The sequence below is a fragment of the Lissotriton vulgaris genome, chromosome 12, assembly GCF_964263255.1.
Source record: "Lissotriton vulgaris chromosome 12, aLisVul1.2, whole genome shotgun sequence".
Classification (NCBI taxonomy): domain Eukaryota; kingdom Metazoa; phylum Chordata; class Amphibia; order Caudata; family Salamandridae; genus Lissotriton; species Lissotriton vulgaris.
The window spans coordinates 290,852,889-290,870,076 of NC_141700.1; the positions used below are offsets into that span (position 1 = coordinate 290,852,889).

The 17,188-nt window shown below is 43.2% G+C and overlaps 1 protein-coding gene across 2 annotated transcripts in view; it reads right to left on the reverse strand.

The window, feature by feature from the left end:
- Positions 1 to 17,188, reverse strand: part of IGSF9 (immunoglobulin superfamily member 9) — a 517,703-nt gene that overhangs the window by 147,134 nt on the left and 353,381 nt on the right. For both annotated transcript variants that reach the window (XM_086945078.1, XM_086945079.1), the window contains exons 11-12: positions 15,547 to 15,663; positions 7,681 to 7,831 (exon numbers count right to left, since the gene is read on the reverse strand). In XM_086945078.1, the coding sequence (XP_086801204.1) occupies positions 7,681 to 7,831; positions 15,547 to 15,663 (268 nt within the window). The remainder of the gene's footprint in view (positions 1 to 7,680; positions 7,832 to 15,546; positions 15,664 to 17,188) is intronic.

The window sequence follows — 17,188 nt, forward strand, 5'->3', positions numbered from 1 at the left end:
CGGAGATGAGTGCGTGTTGGACATCTGTCTTTCACTTCCATCAGCAGTACCAATGGACGTCGATACTTTGCTCAGTCAAATAACGGCTCACGCATTGTGTTGTCCCCAGCGGCTACCAATCCTGATGACGGCATTCGTTGAGACTCCTGTACCACGACTAGGTGGTAACAGTAGAGCGAGTGACAAAAGCAACATCACCCAGGTACGACCTGTTGTGAGCTTTGCTGATCCTGACTATGATGACAGCAATCATTCTCACACCTGCCAAGTTACAGCGCTATCGAATTTGGTTGAACTGTCACCTGATTTTGTAGACCAATTCTTTGAGAGCCTGTCTGATACAATGTTCTCACCCGTACAGAAACAATAACTTTGGAGAAGCTTTCCGACACACAGCGTTCCCATGAACTCTGAATTCGGCCTTCAGTTTTGATCAACAAAAACTGCTAAAAGCGTTGGAACTCTATTTCCCCGTTCAAGCATTAATTCTTTTGAATTGGACATTTTTTAATATTGACCTTTTTTGGCACGAACAATTCTTTGCTTAAGGTAAAAACTATTCTTAGAGAACAGAAGCTTCACACTTCTATTTCTAAACACATCTAGAGACATAACAAACTTACATCAGCCTCTAGCACATTTATTGCAATGCATTTATATGTGATGATTTATCTCGCCCTTCTTCTGTTTCAGAGATACTTCATGTGTAATTCTTTATGCATAATCGTTCATTGATTTCATATGCAATAATTTTTGGATGATTTCTATGCTTCAAAAACGTACAGTACCTAAATTTCACGTATTACAATATACGCCTATTTCGAATGCATTTATGTATTTTGGGGTGGGCAATGTTACACATGCATCCTATTGCTCTAGTTTTAGTAATTTGATGGACATGAAAACGTGGAGTGGGTGTTGCGTGTTTATCTAGGTTCCTGATCGATACTGCGACCTTATGCCCCTATTCGGCTATAAATCCATTTATTCCCTATATTGGCATAACCGTTCAAGTGCGATATTCAGAAAGTCATCTCTGGCCTCACAAACAGAGCCACATTCCATAATAGTTCTCTGCCACTTCCTTTGCAACCAATTAGTGCAATGACAGAGCAGAAGTCACTATCTGATATTCCTAGATTAACACTCAGAGTTCTTCAACAAGATAAAAACTCAGCAAACCTGGAAATCCCCGCTTGCTGTGTTTTGATTAGTAATGGAACTCTAATGAGCAACTGATAGCTATCACTTCCTAGTGACATCTTTAATTGACGTCTTATGTCCAGCAAACTTGCGTCAAACCAGGCACCTGTCAGGTATAAATACTACCAACGTTGCCTTAAGCAATTGCTGGTGTCCCATTGCTGTTGTATGCTGTATGCAGTACGCTGATGCAGCTGCTGTCCCTTTGGTGGTGAAGCTACTGATACCATTATCGCTGCTAAAGCGCGAACGATGGTGTGGTGAGCTTAGGAGCTGAACAGCCGTCCCTCTGCAAAGAGCCCAGCAGATGCCAAGCTGCCCACGGACGCTGTACCCCCTCCTCCTCCTCGACGCGCTGAACAGAGAAATCCAGCTCCAGCGTTTCTAGTCTGCCCTCGCGGGTGACTGGGATACCGAGTGCCTCCTGAAGGAGATACCAGACCTCCATCATTCTATTCAGAGGTATGGTGTTGACTAAACCCTTAGATGAGAATTCTTGAAGCAAACCTTGGCAAAACCAACTTAACTTAAAGCTACTTACTTACTCCCCTTCCACGTGTTAGGCTTAGGTCAGGCACACTGGGGTAGGCTTAGTTAGAAGCACCAGTTGAGTATTTTAGCCTAATGTATATATGACTGTATATATGTTTTATTACTTTTAAACCATTGTATGGCTAAGAAACCATATCAATGCTTTTACAGTATTATTTCGCAATACTTATCTTACTGTACGTACTTTTTATCATAACAAGTCTTGCAATTGTAGCAATACATTTCTCTTGTACGAGAAGAAAGACTGTTCAATAAATGTTAACCCTTTATTGACAAACGCCCGTCTCTCTGCTCTCTACATATTGTGAAAGTAAACTGCACTAACCTGACTGAGTGAAATACATGTCTATTGTTTCACACGACCCTAGAGATTGACTCTTGATCTGAGGAGCAAAGTTGTCATGTTGCACGGTTGTTGGAAAGCTGAATCCCTTCTTGTCTGTGCCAGGGAAGCTGATCACTTCCTATGCAGAGAAGAAAGTTTCCAGTGACCTCTGAGCTAGTTGGTAACAAACCCAATTAAGTTTAGCATAGTCAGTGGAGGCCTGGAAGATCCGCACTTCTACGTCGATACTACTGTTTATGTTATTCCAATGCGCAGGGCCTAGTGGGAAACTAGGAACTACACTACAAAACAAATACATATAATAAGTTACACAATACAAGGTGGTACTAGTGATCAATCAACATAACCCAGATGTAAGAGTTTGCAAGGAAACAAATACATACAATAAATTACAAAGTACAAAAGTGGCACTAGTGATCAACCAGCATAACCAGGATATAAGAGTGTGCAGTAGAGCAAATACCTACAGTAAATTGCAAAATACAAAAGTGAAGTATAATACTTCAGGTAGAAGTATAATACTGGGACAGGTTACAGATGCAAATATCAAGTTGCATGGGTCAAAAGTGAACCTAGGGGGCAGAAGTGACACTAGTGGTCAACCAGAGATGTATGAGGTAGCAGTCGGTGCATTAGAGAGAAGAGTGAGAATGGATGCGGGTTGTAGAACTGTGCAGGGTAGTGCAGAATGGTATGTAACACCTACAACGCAACTTTTACGTAGCATTCCGTTACAACGCAGATTTTACAACGCGGGATCCATTACATCGGATTTCATTACAATGCATGGCATTACATCGCAGATGCTATTACAACGCATACTATTACATCGTAAGTATTGGTAAGTATTTTTTTTTTTTAATATTATTTAATTGATTTAATTATTATTAATTATTAAAAAAAATATTTATTTTTGTTTTTAAATATTATAAATTAAATATATTAATTTAAGTGATTTTTTAAATAAGTATGAGTATAGGAGTATATGTTTTGGGGTACTGAGGAAAATGTTTTGGGGTGTTTGGGTATTTATAGGTTTTAGGGCAGGGTTTGGGTTTTGGGGTACAGGGGTGTTTTTAGGTTTTAGGGCAGGGTTTGGGTTTTGGGGTACAGGGGTGTTTTTAGGTTTTAGGGCAGGGTTTGGGTTTTGGGGTACAGGGGTGTTTTTAGGTTTTAGGGTAGGGTTTGGGTTTTGGGGTACAGGGGTGTTTTTAGGTTTTAGGGTAGGGTTTGGGTTTTGGGGTACAGGGGTGTTTTTAGGTTTTAGGGTAGGGTTTGCGTTTTGGGGTACAGGGGTGTTTTTAGGTTTTAGGGTAGGGTTTGGGTTTTGGGGTACAGGGGTGTTTTTAGGTTTTAGGGCAGGGTTTGGGTTTTGGGGTAGGGTTTGGGTTTTGGGGTACAGGGGTGTTTTAGGTTTTAGGGTAGGGTTTGGGTTTTGGGGTACAGGGGTGTTTTTAGGTTTTAGGGCAGGGTTTGGGTTTTGGGGTAGGGTTTGGGTTTTGGGGTACAGGGGTGTTTTTAGGTTTTAGGGTAGGGTTTGGGTTTTGGGGTACAGGGGTGTTTTTAGGTTTTAGGGCAGGGTTTGGGTTTTGGGGTATAGGGTTGTTTTTAGGTTTTAGGGCAAGGTTTGGGTTTTGGGGTACAGGGGTGTTTTTAGGTTTTAGGGCAGGGTTTGGGTTTTGGGGTACAGGGGTGTTTTTAGGTTTTAGGGTAGGGTTTGGGTTTTGGGGTACAGGGGTGTTTTTAGGTTTTAGGGTAGGGTTTGGGTTTTGGGGTACAGGGGTGTTTTTAGGTTTTAGGGCAGGGTTTGGGTTTTGGGGTACAGGGGTGTTTTTAGGTTTTAGGGCAGGGTTTGGGTTTAGGGATAATTAAATTATATTTACCATTTTAAAATATATTTAATAAATTAAATTAATTATTTTACATTAATTACATTTTTTAATTAAATTAATTAAATTAAATAAATTAATATTTTTAATTTAATTTCATTTCATTATAAAAAATATGTACTTTAAACTAATTACTTTTTTTTATTAAATTAAATTAATTACAATTTTTAATAAAATTACATTTATTAAATAGATATTATTTTATTAAATTAAATTAATTACATTTTTTAAATGTCTTTTAATTAAATTATTTAAAAAAAAATAATTACAATAAACTAAATAACATTTTTTAAAAAAGGTATACTTACCTATACTTACGATGTAATGCCATGCGTTGTAATAGCATCTGCGATGTAATGCCATGCATTGTAATGACATCCGTTGTAATGGATCCCGCGTTGTAAAATCTGCGTTGCAACGGAATGCGTTGTAACACAACGCGTTGTACTGACACCAATCCGTGCAGAATACAGTTCTTTCAGCTAGATATTAATGACATGCTTAATCTGATTCTGGAGGAAGTCCACGAAATGAAAAAAAAACAGCAAATGGAAATCACGGCTTTACATCAGAGACTGGGAAAGATCGAGGAAGTGATGACCGGATTTCCCATTAGACTGCAGGAGACGGAAGCCAGAATCTCTGTCTTCGAAGACCAAATGAACCTGGCGATGGGGGAGGCTAAAGAGGCGGCTAAAAGAAAGAACTACCTTGAAAACAAGCTAGAAGAGCTTGAAACCCACTCTCGGAGGTCTGACCACCGAATTGTTGGGGTCCCTAAAGGGATAGAAGGGTCCCTGCCCCTTGCTTGGGTAAACACATTTATCAAACAGAATGTTTTGCCTGAATTTGAGAGTGACCTCACTATTACAAGAGCCCATTGAGTTCCAGCGCAACCTTTCCCAAGCTCTACGATGTCTAGAACTATTTTGCTGAACTTTGCGGATTTCCGCATAAAGGAGAGGATTTTAAGCAAAGCCATTCAGCAGAGACAGTTCTTTGTTAATGAGACGAATAAACGCCGTATATTCTCCGATACGACTGCTGTTGCCGCACGCAGGAGAAAAGAGTTTGTTAAAATTTCACATTTGTTTAAAGCTCAGGGCGCGCATGCATCAATCCCCCAACAGTCCAAACTGAGGGTGCTGGTCAAAGGAAAGTCTTTTATGTTTTCAGACCTTGATGAGGCCCAGGCTTTGCTAAAGGAAATTTCAGCAGGGTCCTGCGTTTCAATACTGGTATTGATACAGAATCGGCAGTAACGGTAACATCTAGCGCACCCTTTCTAGAAATTCATGTTGCGGTGGCTAGGGAATGTTGTATAGGTGGGCAATTGTGTATAGCAAATTGGAGATAACCTCCTGGCAAATAATAAAAAAAAAGGGGGGTCCCCTATATCCACCAGCAGGGGCTAGTGTGTATACACAGAAATGTATAGAAAATTACCAGTGGTACTGGGTTTTTTAAGGATGCCCCCTCTAGAGCGACAAACCGGGTGGGCTAGAGAATACACTTATAGATAGGTAACTGTCAATAGCAATAACAAGTTGTTCTTGCCAATGTGACATGCACGCATATTGACTTTTTAAATTTTGTTGGGGTCAGGGGGCAGCGGGTTCACCCAGGGTGTAATTTTATGACACCCAGGAAGATAGATGGGAGGGGTGACAGATGGATAGCGTGGATTGTAGCGGTTTTTCCACATTTCAGGGGGTGTTTTTTTTCTTTTTGGGGTGGGAAGGGTGTAGGGGGAGTAAGCAGTTGTAACATGAGCAGTAGCAGGGCTTGGAATGGAATAAGAGGCAGGAGCAAGCAAAGTTCTTTTGTAGTTGGCAGGGCTTATAGACATGGGTTTATCAACAATGAGTAAATGTAATATTCTTTCACTCAACGTGAATGTAATTTTGAACAAACAAAAATATGGAGCCCTTATCAGATGGCTAGCCTTGTTTGCACCTCAAGTACTCTTTTTACAGGAGACACATTTAAAAACTAATTTACCTACAATATTTCTTTCAAGAATGTATTCTCATGCTTTCTTCACTTCTGCTGGTCTGGCAAAGCGAGGAGTAGCGATTTATTTTTGTAGGGATCTTACTTGGGAGTTTGGCCAGATGAAGCGAGATCCTCAGGGGAGATGAATATCTGTTGAGACTAAATTGAATGTTAAAAGGATGGCCTTCCTGTCGTGATGGCTGGCTTACTATACTCCGGAAAAATTAAATAAATGTCAACCGGAAGTAGATAATAAATGCTTTCGATGCCTCTCCCAAGGTGAGGGAGATTGGCTCCATATGTTTTTTACATGCCCGAAGCTTGGAACCTTTTTGGAAAATATATTTTTAGCAATAAGCCAGTCAATTAAAAAAAACATCAACCCCGAAACAGAGGTGGCTCTCTTTGGACTTACCAAAGCTATGTCAGAACTGACCAGAACTGAAGAGATGTATATATCAATTTGCTCTACAGTAGCCCACTCATTAATTCTCCAAAATTTGAGGTTGGAGGAGGCTCCATCTTATCTTAAATGGGTAAATAAAATGGCAAGAATAAGGAGATCCGAGGAAGCATATGCTAAACGGGTTGGGGCAACAAAAAGGTTTGCAGTGGTTGGGAAGTTTTTTGACAACTTGGCTGTACCACAAGATCTTTAGCACTTTAGCAAGTTTGCACTTTAGAAAATTAAGCACTTTAATGCACAGCACTTTTAATGCCAAATACAGGTTTTGTATTGTAGTAGTAATGGCAAGATCTGTCAAATGGAAAAAGGAACCATTGAACTACTGATTTACTTGTATTCTTGATAATTATCTGGCACTAGTCACTTTAGGTAGTTTTTAGATGTGAAGGGGTAATTAATTGCTGTTTTGATACCTATGAACGTAGGGTGTTGAGGACTCTTTGCTTCGCTTCATTACTTTTAAAGATGTATATATCCTGGTCTGGCGGGTCCCAGCTTTTAATTGTACATAGGGTATAGGTGTTAAGTATGTATGATATATGATATATGTGCTATTTGTGGAAATATGAGTATTATTCCTCCCTGATGACCAATGCTATGCTATTTTTTGGTTCTCTGCTCTGCTCAATAAAACATGTATAAAAAAGAGTGTCTTGGCAGGCGAAGCATTGCATACTTCCCCTTGCCAGAAAAGGTCATCTGACGGGGCCGGAGAATGAGGCCTGGTTGTTGTGGCAGCCTAAGTCTAAAGTGATTTAAGCAATTTTCCCCCCTGTATTTTCTGGCCAGTGTTCCCAGACCCGGGAAAACGAGGTGTGAAAACATTGAGTGATTTATAAATCGGGTGGAGTGTAATTGCATAAAGAAATGCATCTCCACTATCTGTAATGAGGGCCTGAAGAGTTAAGGCCTGGAGCTATTATTAAAGCATCTGTATATCTGTAAGTGTGGTATTCTAAAGAATATAACACTCAGGGCATCTAAGAACAAGACATATTTGTAGTGTCTCCCCACTAACATAACTTATTATGAATCTCATATCAGCAGAATCATCATATATGGTAATGCCTTTGATGAGACAGAGACAAATATAGGCAGAAACGTTTTCAGGGCTGGTAGCATCAATTTGCATACCCTGTTGAAGTACCTGTTTATATTAATATTGTGTTCCACAGTTTTATTTAATAAAAGTCTAAACAAACCAAAAAAAAGGAAAAAAAGAACCTTACCTAGAACATTGATGGAGGCCAGTGTACTGATCCGTGCCACGCGATTAGCTGCACTGCATTCCCAGATACCATGCTCTTCCTTGGTCAGGGGTCTCAATACCAAGCTGTTGTTGGTATCAGTGTAGGTGTCAATCCTACCTGGGCTGCCCAGCTGCAATACCAAAAATCCAACAGTTTTTTCAAGGAACAGGTCCAGAAACACTTGCTAAAACTGACTTGCTCATTCAAAAATAAATCCTCAATAGCAGACAGTGATAGTTATCTATATTCTTTAGAGTTGTGCTGACCTGTGGGAAAATGTGAGGCTGAACTCAAAGGAGGAAAACAGACGGTGCTGGAACAGGTTGTTGTGGTGCTTCGGCAACATGACGAGGAATTCCCAATTTGGGTACTTGCGTCATCAAACAATTTCACATTTTTGTGGGTCTACGCATACAATTTCGGGCTTAATACGCATACAGCAGGACAATGCAAAAAATGAGAATCTATACCAGGTTCACCCTGCTAAACAGTAATATCTTTGAAATTGTGGTGTCTCGGAATAGAAGGAGCTACGACTTTATGCACAGGTAAAGTGATCTGGCAGTCATTCTAAAGCAGGCAAAGAAAAAGCTGCCTGGGGTGAGTTGTCATTGTGACTCTAGTGACATTGCCATGTGTTTATAAAAACATGGATGCAGCCAGCAGCTTGTTACAATCACTCTACAAGACCACCAGGCCAGTATTACTTAAAGGGCGCATAATCCCTGTTTGCATCATGGCACACTTTCTGCGCCGGGCGCAAACAGGGAATATGCACCCTATTATGATGACTAGGATGCCCTCAGGGCAGTGGTGAACTGGTGCTGCCGTTGGAAAGCACTTTCAGGTGAAATACGGAGCAACTGATTAAAAGTTGCTCTGTGTTTCACAGTGTAGGCAGTAACCTGCCTGCACTTTCAAGAAGGATTAGAGATGACCTTGCAGGTGGTTGAAGTGAATGAATGCACCTTCCTGCAGGGCGACATCTGGGGGGGTCCGTGGTACACCTTTCATTCATCAAGATTGCTGCCCACAGTGGGGGGCACTGACAGTGTTCCACTTTTTTATGGCGCACTTTCAGTGTGCCTCTAAGGGCATATTTGCCTCGGTGCCCACGCCAGTAATACAATCTGCAGCGGTAACTCCTTCGCTAAGATGGAGGAGCGTCGCCCCATTGCTTCTAAGTAGTGAAAGAAAGGAAAAATAAAATGATAATAACAGGATTTTATCATCATTTTATTTTTCTCACCGAGCCAGGTTGGGCGAAGCTGGGCTCCTGTCACAGTGCAGGAGGAGGAGTGGTATATCCACTCCTCCTGTCCGTCTTGGGCTAGCTAAACCGTCATGCGAACTTCGCATGTTCTCCATCGGGCTGTAATGCATAGCCTGAGTGGGGACCATGCGCAGGCTTGCAGAACCAGTCTGAGCACTGAACCAGGGCGCTCAGACCAATCACAACGGTGCTGCCATGGTGACAGCAGCGTGGTGACTGGCTTAGGGGTTCCTGTGTGCTTCCTGCTTTCCCAAGTGAGTAAGAGCATAGGACAAAGAGAAGCGTGCAGCGTGAACAGGTAAGGATAATGTTACTTACCCAGTAAGCATCTGCTCTTGGCATGTACAGCTATAGATTCACTTGCTTTACATACATCTGCCATCTAGTGTTGGGTCTGGATGTTTGCAAGTTGTTTTTCTACAAAGAAGTCTTTCCTAGTCACAAGGAAAGGTGACTCCTCCTTTCGGTGATAGTGCGTATGGTCATCAACTCCATTGTTAGATTGTTTTCCCACAAGAAGGTGAGAATGGAGTAAGTAAGTGTAGTATAGAGCTGTCCATGCATATAAACGTATAATAAAGAACTGCAACAACTACAGGTACACGGGGAGACGGGTGGGTGCTTGTGATTCTACAGCTCCACATGCCAAGAACAGATGTTTACTAGGTAAGTAACATTATCCGTTCGAGGCATGAATGCTGTAGATACATATGCTTTGCATAAACTAAAAAGCAGTATTATCCCAAAGCGGTGGCTAACCTGTAGCTGTTGCAGGTGTTTGGAATAGTGTTTTAAGACTGCTTGGCGTACCTTAGCTTGTTGTCGTGCTAACACATCTACACAATAGTGTAAATGTGTGGGGTGTAGACCATGTAGCAGCTTTACATATATCCGCTAAAGGGATGTTACCTAAAAATGCCACCAAAGCCCCAATTGTGCTAGTGGAATGCGCTCTAGGAGGTATAGTCAAAGTCCTTTTGGCCTTAGCATAGCATGTTTGAATGCATTTAACAATCCATCTCACAATACCTGATTTACAGATAAGATTGCCTTTGTGAAGTGGAGCAAATGCTACAAATAGTGGTTTTATTTTGCAAAAGTCTTTTGTTCTATCTATGTAGTACAATAAAGCTTTTTTAACGTCTAGCATGTGAAGAGCACGTTCTGCTACGGAACAAGGTTGAAGAAAGAAAACTGGTAACTCAACCGATTGATTTACATGAAAAGCAGAAACTAACTTGGGAAGGAATTTGGGATTGGCGCCTAGAACTATCCTGTCTTTGTGTAGCTGAAAGAATGGTTCTTCTAGCATTATTGCCTGTAGCTCACCAACTCTCCTCAGTGATGTGATAGCAATGAGGAAAGCGACTTTCCATGAGAAAAACTGTAAAGGGCATTTTTGTAATGGTTCGCAAGATGGACCCATGAGCCTTGCGAGGACAATGTTGAGATTTTAGACTGAGGCAGGAGAAATCCTTGGTGGTATTACCCTTTTTACACCTTCCATAAAGGCCTTGATTTCTGTAACTCTGAATAGTGACAGACGTTGCCTATTTTGTAAGTACGCAGCTACCGCTGCAAGGTGCAAACGAATAGACATGTAGGGCAGTCTTCTTCGTTGTAAATGTAACAAATAACAGATAATGTTTTGTATAGAATCGTCTTAAGGATTTATTTTGTTGGTGTTACAATATCCGGAAAATCATTTCCATTTTTCAGCATAGCAAGCTCTGGTGGTAGGCTTTCTTGCTGCTTTTAGAATATTCATACAGTCTGGCGGTAAATTTAAGTACCCAAACTCTATGACTTCAGGAACTAAATCGCTAAATTCAGTTCTTTGGGATTTGGATGTCTGATTTCTCCATGGTTCTGTGTGAGAAGACTGGAGTTCAGGCGTACTTTTTGATGTGGAACTAGTGACAGCTCCAACAGGGTGGAGTAGCATGGTTAACAGGCCCATGTGGGAGCCACCAGAACTAGTATGAGGGATGTTTGCCTGAGCTTCTGAACCACCCATGGAATGAGCGGGAGAGGCGGAAAAGCATAGGCAAATATCCCTGACCAGTTCATCCATAGGGCATTGCCCCTTGATTGCGGGTGTGGGTACCTGGAGCCGAAGTTTAGGCATTTTGCGTTTTTGGCTGTGGCGAATAGGTCTATTTGTGGAAATCCCCACTGATGGAAGTACGGAAGGAGAACCTGGGGGGGAATATTTTGTTGCCTTCTTCTGCTGAGGAGATCGGCAATTTGATTGTCTACTCCTGGGAGATGACCTACCAGGAGATAAATGTTGTGATGGATCGCCCAATTCCAAATGGCTTGAGCGAGTGTTAACAGTTGGAGAGAGTGTGTCCCCCCCTTGCTTCTGCACATAATACATTGCTGTCAAGTTGTCCGTTCAGACTAGGACAGTTATGGCTACACGAGGAGTCTGAAAAGCTTTTAGTGCTAGGAAGACAGCTAAGAGCTCCAGATAGTTTATGTGGAAAGTCTTTTGCTTGTTGCTCCACAAGCCTTGTATTGTGTAATCTTTGAGATGAGCCTCCCAAACTGTTAGAGATATGACTGCTGTGAATATGATCTATGGAACAGGGTCTATGAAAGGCCGGCCTGCTGATAAGTTTTGTGGGTTCCACAACTTCAGAGAGCGATATGTACGGCTGTCTACCAACACTAGATCGGTTTATAGAACATGTGATTGATTCCACTGATGTGCTAAGCACTCTTGTAGGGGGCACATGTGAAGCCTTGCATGGGGTACAATTGCAATGCAAGACAACATCATTCCCAGTAGTTGCATGAACACTCTGGCTGGTAATTGTAGGTTGGGCTGAAACTGTTATATGGCAGCTTGAATATTGGGTAATCTTAATACATTGGGAGAGGCTAGAGCTTTGACTGTGTCTAGAGTTGCTCCTAGGTAAGACTGCATCTGTGAGGGATACAGGTGAGACTTTTGTACATTGATGGTGAAGCCCAGTAGATGAAGTAGATCTATTGTGATCTGTGTGTGCGCCTTAGACAGTTTTGGTGAGTGCTGGCTTTGATGAGCCAGTCGTCTAAGTAGGGGAAGACATGAATTTCTTGTCTTCTGAGATGAACAGCGACTACTTCCAGGCATTTTGTAAGAACTCTGTGCGCTGTAGTCACTCCGTAGGGAAGCACCTTGAGCTGGTAGTGCTTGCCTGCTATCACAAATCTAAGGTATTTGTAAGGAGCTGGATGAATTGGAACATGAAAATATGTGTCCTTTAAGTCTAGAGTAGACATACAGTCTGCTTTTTGTAAAAGTGGGAGTACTTGTTGAAGTGTAACCATGTGAAAATGTTCCGACTGTATATAGTGGTTTAGGTCTCTCAGATCCAAAATAGGTTTTAGGGAACCGTCCTTTCTGGGGATGAGAAAGCCGAGAAAGTAAACCGCTGAGCCCTGGTACTGTATTGGAACAGGCTCTATAGCCCCTTTTAGTAAAAGAGACTGGACCTCTTGTTTTAGCAAGTGTATGTGTTCTGTAGATAACTTGTGAGATCGAGGTGGAATGTTTGGGGGATTGCCGATAAGCTCCAGGCAATAGCCATGTTGGATAAGTCCAAGCACCCATTTGTCTGATGTTATGGACTGCCAAATGGGGAGCAATTCTTGAAGTCTTCCATGACAGGTGTGGTATAATCGGGGGGAAGCGTGAGCAAGTCACTGTTGGGGAAAGGAGAGTTACGGGGTGTGTTACCCTTACCCCTACCTTTGAAGTTGTTGACTCTATAACCTCCTCGGAAAAAAACCTCTGTAGGGAGAGGACTGGTTGTTTCTTTGTAAACTGAGATATTTTGATCTGAGGGTGTGGTTTTTGACCCACCTCTGTACGAGGAGCGACAAAAGGAACCTCTGTTGGATGCCTACTAAAGCGCTCCCATAGATTTAGCGACTTCGGTGTCCTTTTTCATTTTTTCTAACGCCTGGTCACTGCTAGGGCCAAATAGGTGTTCCTTATCAAATGGTGTGGTAAGGATGGATTGTTGGACCTAAGGTTTAAAACCCAAAGACCTTAACCAGGTGTGTCTCCTAAGGAGGATGCTAGTGTTAACCTCTAGTTGCGGTGTCTGCTGCATCTAGAGCACAACGAATACAGGAATTGGAAACAAGCTTACCCTCATTCACTAAGTCTTGTACTTTAGCCTTATGCTCATCTGGGAGATATTGGAGCTATTACTCCATTTCGTCCCAGTGTGCTCTGTCATATCTAGCTAAAAGTCCTTGGGTATTTGCAATGTGCTATTGATGTGCTGCCTGAGCGGCTATGCACTTGCCAGAAGCATCAATTAGTTTGGATTCTTTATCTGGCGGAGGAGCATCTCCTAATGTTTGAGAATTTGCTCTCTTACGAGCATTGGATACGACTACGGAATCTAATGGCACTTCTCCCTTGATACAAATGGGGTCTGTAGGAGAGGCCTTATATTTTTGGTCCACTTCAGGTGTTAATATTTGTGGGCTCTGACTGGGTCTTTAAAAATCTCATCAGCTTGTCGCATCATGCCTTTAAGCATTGGAAGTAATTGTGATGACCTGTGTGTGGACAGCAAACAAAACAACTTCTTCTAGTGATACTTTGTGGAGCTCTACCCCATGGTAATATGCAGCCCTGGCAATGAGTTCTTGGTGGGACGCATTGTCATTTGGAGGAGATGGTTTGGCTGGGACAAAGGTCTGGATCAGTATCACCTGGGGGATCCACTGTGTAATCTGTCCATGGATCTGTTGGAATATCCATCCCCTAATCATCTGCATCATCAGCGTCATGATGAGATTGAGGAGAACCCTGAGGTGTAATTTGCAAAGGATTCTCAGGTGGTGACGGAGGTGCTGGAGGTGGCGGCGATGGTATGAAAAGGACTTGTAGCCACAGACCTTTTCTTCAAGGGGATTTTGTAAGTGTCCTCTTTTTGAATCTTGCATTTCTGATGAGGCTTAACGTGAATATGGCCATTGTCAGGGTTAATATGGAGCCTCTTTTGCTTAAGATCAGGTGGTAACGGGATAGTGTCCAATTTCGGATCCGAAGGGGTCTCTTTGACTTTCGGCGCCTACGTTTTCAGTGTTGACGGAGGCTGACCTTTCAGGGTGGTAGGTTTTAGGTCCGAAGACTGCTTGGCTTTTGGCGCGGAGGAATTCGGCTCCGAGCCGGACTTGTGCTTCGATCCGGAGGCTTTCGGCTCCGAGGAGGCTTTTCGTGGACTCAGTACCGAGCCGGAAGGCTTGACTGGTAGTTTTGGTGCTGGGCCCGAAGGCGGGGCGTCAGAAACGTTGTTTTCAGAAATTTTTGAGGGGGCAAGGGGTCTTCGGTACTCGCGTCACTTTGTCCCTGCGGCAGTTCTTCAGCATTGAGGTCTATCTCGAGCTCCGAGTCTTGCTCAGAGAAGGATTCCTCCTCCTCTGCCGCTGATGCCTGGATGTCTTCTTGGCCGGAGTCTTCACCAAAGATGTCCGGCGTGTCTTTGATGCTTTGACGCTGCATCTTACGACATCGAGCCCGACAATTGCGAAGAGCCTTCTTAGATCAGAAAGATCTGCAAGCGTCGCAATCTTCTTACTTGTGCTCCGGTGCCAGGCACAAGTTGCACACTTCATGTGAGTCGGTGCACAGATACTTCACGTGGCACCGAGGACAGAATTTAAACAGATTCTGATCCATCGACGGAGAGCTGACTGAGCGCGGTTAGGCCTCGAAGGCCGTCCACAAAGCCTTCCGATCGAAAGTCGGATCCGATGTCGAAACAGTATGCGGAGAAGTGGGAAACACATACGGAAACGATACCATCGAGGGTAGAGAGGATAGAGCGTCGAAGGGAACCCTAAGAACGGTTTTGAACCGAAGCGCACAATACACGTTCGAGCCCGATGGCGGAATAAAACAATCTAACAATTTAGTTGTTGACCATGCGCACTATTACCTATTACCCTCTGACTAGTAAAGACTTCATCGAAGAAAAACAACTTGCAAACATTCGGACCCAACACTAGATGGCAGGAGTATGTAAAGCATGTTTATCTACAGCACACATGCCTCGAACATGATCTATATTTTTATTTTTCATCCCCCCTGCCCTGCCACCCCCACTTTGCAGCAGCCGCCACTGACGTGGGTGCAGACTCAAAGTGATTCCCTCATTTGCATGGGAATGGAGCAATGCCCCCATGCAAATGAGGGAACACCCTCTTGCAAAAGTGTTGGTAAGACATATATTGAAGATGGGGATGCATAAGCCCTTTCTGTAATACTAAAGTGCATGGGGGGGTGCACCAAGCAAGCACAGGCCTATTGTGCCCCCGGGCAGTTTTTGGAATACAGGCCCAAAAGAGTGTAATGATTGGAATTAACTCACACCTCTCAACCAACGAATTGGCACCTGTGGACTGCTGAAGAAAAGCTGTTAACCCTGTGCCCTCCAACTGAATCACCCAGTGTTTAAGTTTAACTTTTGCCATCCCCTTCACAACCGCTAAGGAAGTACTCATTCTTGGGCACACAAAAGCAGTTCTTTACAATATAACCCAACAAGACCCTGACACCTTACCTTTGCCCAAATGATGGTGGGAGCTGGATCTCCTTTGGCAGAGCATGGAACAATCAGCTCCCTTCCCACTTCCTGAAAGTATTCTTCTTTGGGGCGATTCACAAATTCGGGAGGATCCTGAAAATGAAAACAGTCCATGGTTTATGATGCAAATATTGTGTGGAAGAGAATTAAAGAGTAAAAGATAAAGGGCTCAAAAGAAGAGAGGGGATAAAGGTGACAGGGCAGAAGAGAGAAAGACAGATGCAGCAATAAACAGGTTACGTAAAAAATGAAGAAAATGAAGTGGGCTATAAATGTAAGTGACCCATTTATATACAAAAGTAAAATGTGTTCAATTGCCAGAAGGATCTTTTAAATTAGAACACTGATTAAAGAAAAACAACATTATTAGTGATACACCCAAGCATGGCATTGCTAGACGTTAAAAAATGAATGAATGAGTACGCTCTTGTATAGCGCATGGCTACCCGGGGGCATCCCAGCGCTGCAAGACCAAAAGACAAAGAGAAGACACTCAATGGAACAAAAATGTCTTCAATCGCTTCCTAAAGGCGAGATGGTTAATTTCAAGCCTGATATTATCTGGGAGTTTGTTCCAAGCCTTGGCCGCTTGGAAGGAGATTTGACGGCCGCCCATACAGGCTCGTTTCACCCTTGGTACTACCTGCAGATTACGCTGATTAGATCTCAGAGGTCTCTGAGATTGATGGCGTTGAAACAAGGGCAGGAGAATAGTAGGGCCGATATTGCAGATGGACTTATGCGCCATGCACAATGTTTTAAACATGATCCTTTCCTGAATCGGCAACCAGTGGAGCGACCGAAGTGCCGCCTTCGCCGAACAGCGTCTGGGGACATTCATGAGCAGCCGAGCTGCGCAATTTTGCACAGATTGCAAAATATGAATGGAACCTGCTGGAGCCCCAGATAGATAGCATTTGCATAGTACAACTGCGATAGAATCAGCGATTGGACCAGCACGCGTCTGGCTTCAAAAGGAAGGAGGGACAGCACTTACATGAGGATCCTAAGCAGTCCATAACAGGTTGCCGCCACCTTCTTGGCCTGGACTTGAAATCCCAAGGAGGAGTCCAGCCACACCCCCAAGCTCTTAATTTGGGTCTTTGGGGTGGGAGAGGGGTCCAGACAATGAGGCCACCATGGATCGAGATTAAGGGGGGGCTTTATAACCCAGAAGCATGATGTCAGTTTTGGCCCCATTTAATTTTAGAAAGGAGGCGGTCATCCACTCCAAGACTTTGGTGAGGCAAGGGTTCAAGTTATTAATCCCCTGGTCTATCGCATCAGCCCTTGCCAGGGAGAAGATCAACTGGGTATCATCGGCATAGGTGATAAGCTGAATTCCCCAGGGAAGCACCACCTCAGCAAGTGGCCTCATGTAGATGTTAAACATGGTAGGACTAAGTGACGATCCCTGGGGAACGCTGTGATACAGTTGCAGTTGGTCCGATGATACCTCCTCCTCAAAGACGGAGAAAAATCTCTCCACCAGAAAGGACTGGAGCCATTTAAGGGCAATTCCGGAGACCCCTGCCTGGCGGAGACGATAGAGCAGGAGAGGATGATTGACAGTGTTGAAGGCTGCGCTGAGGTCCAACAGGACCAATGCAGCGCAACC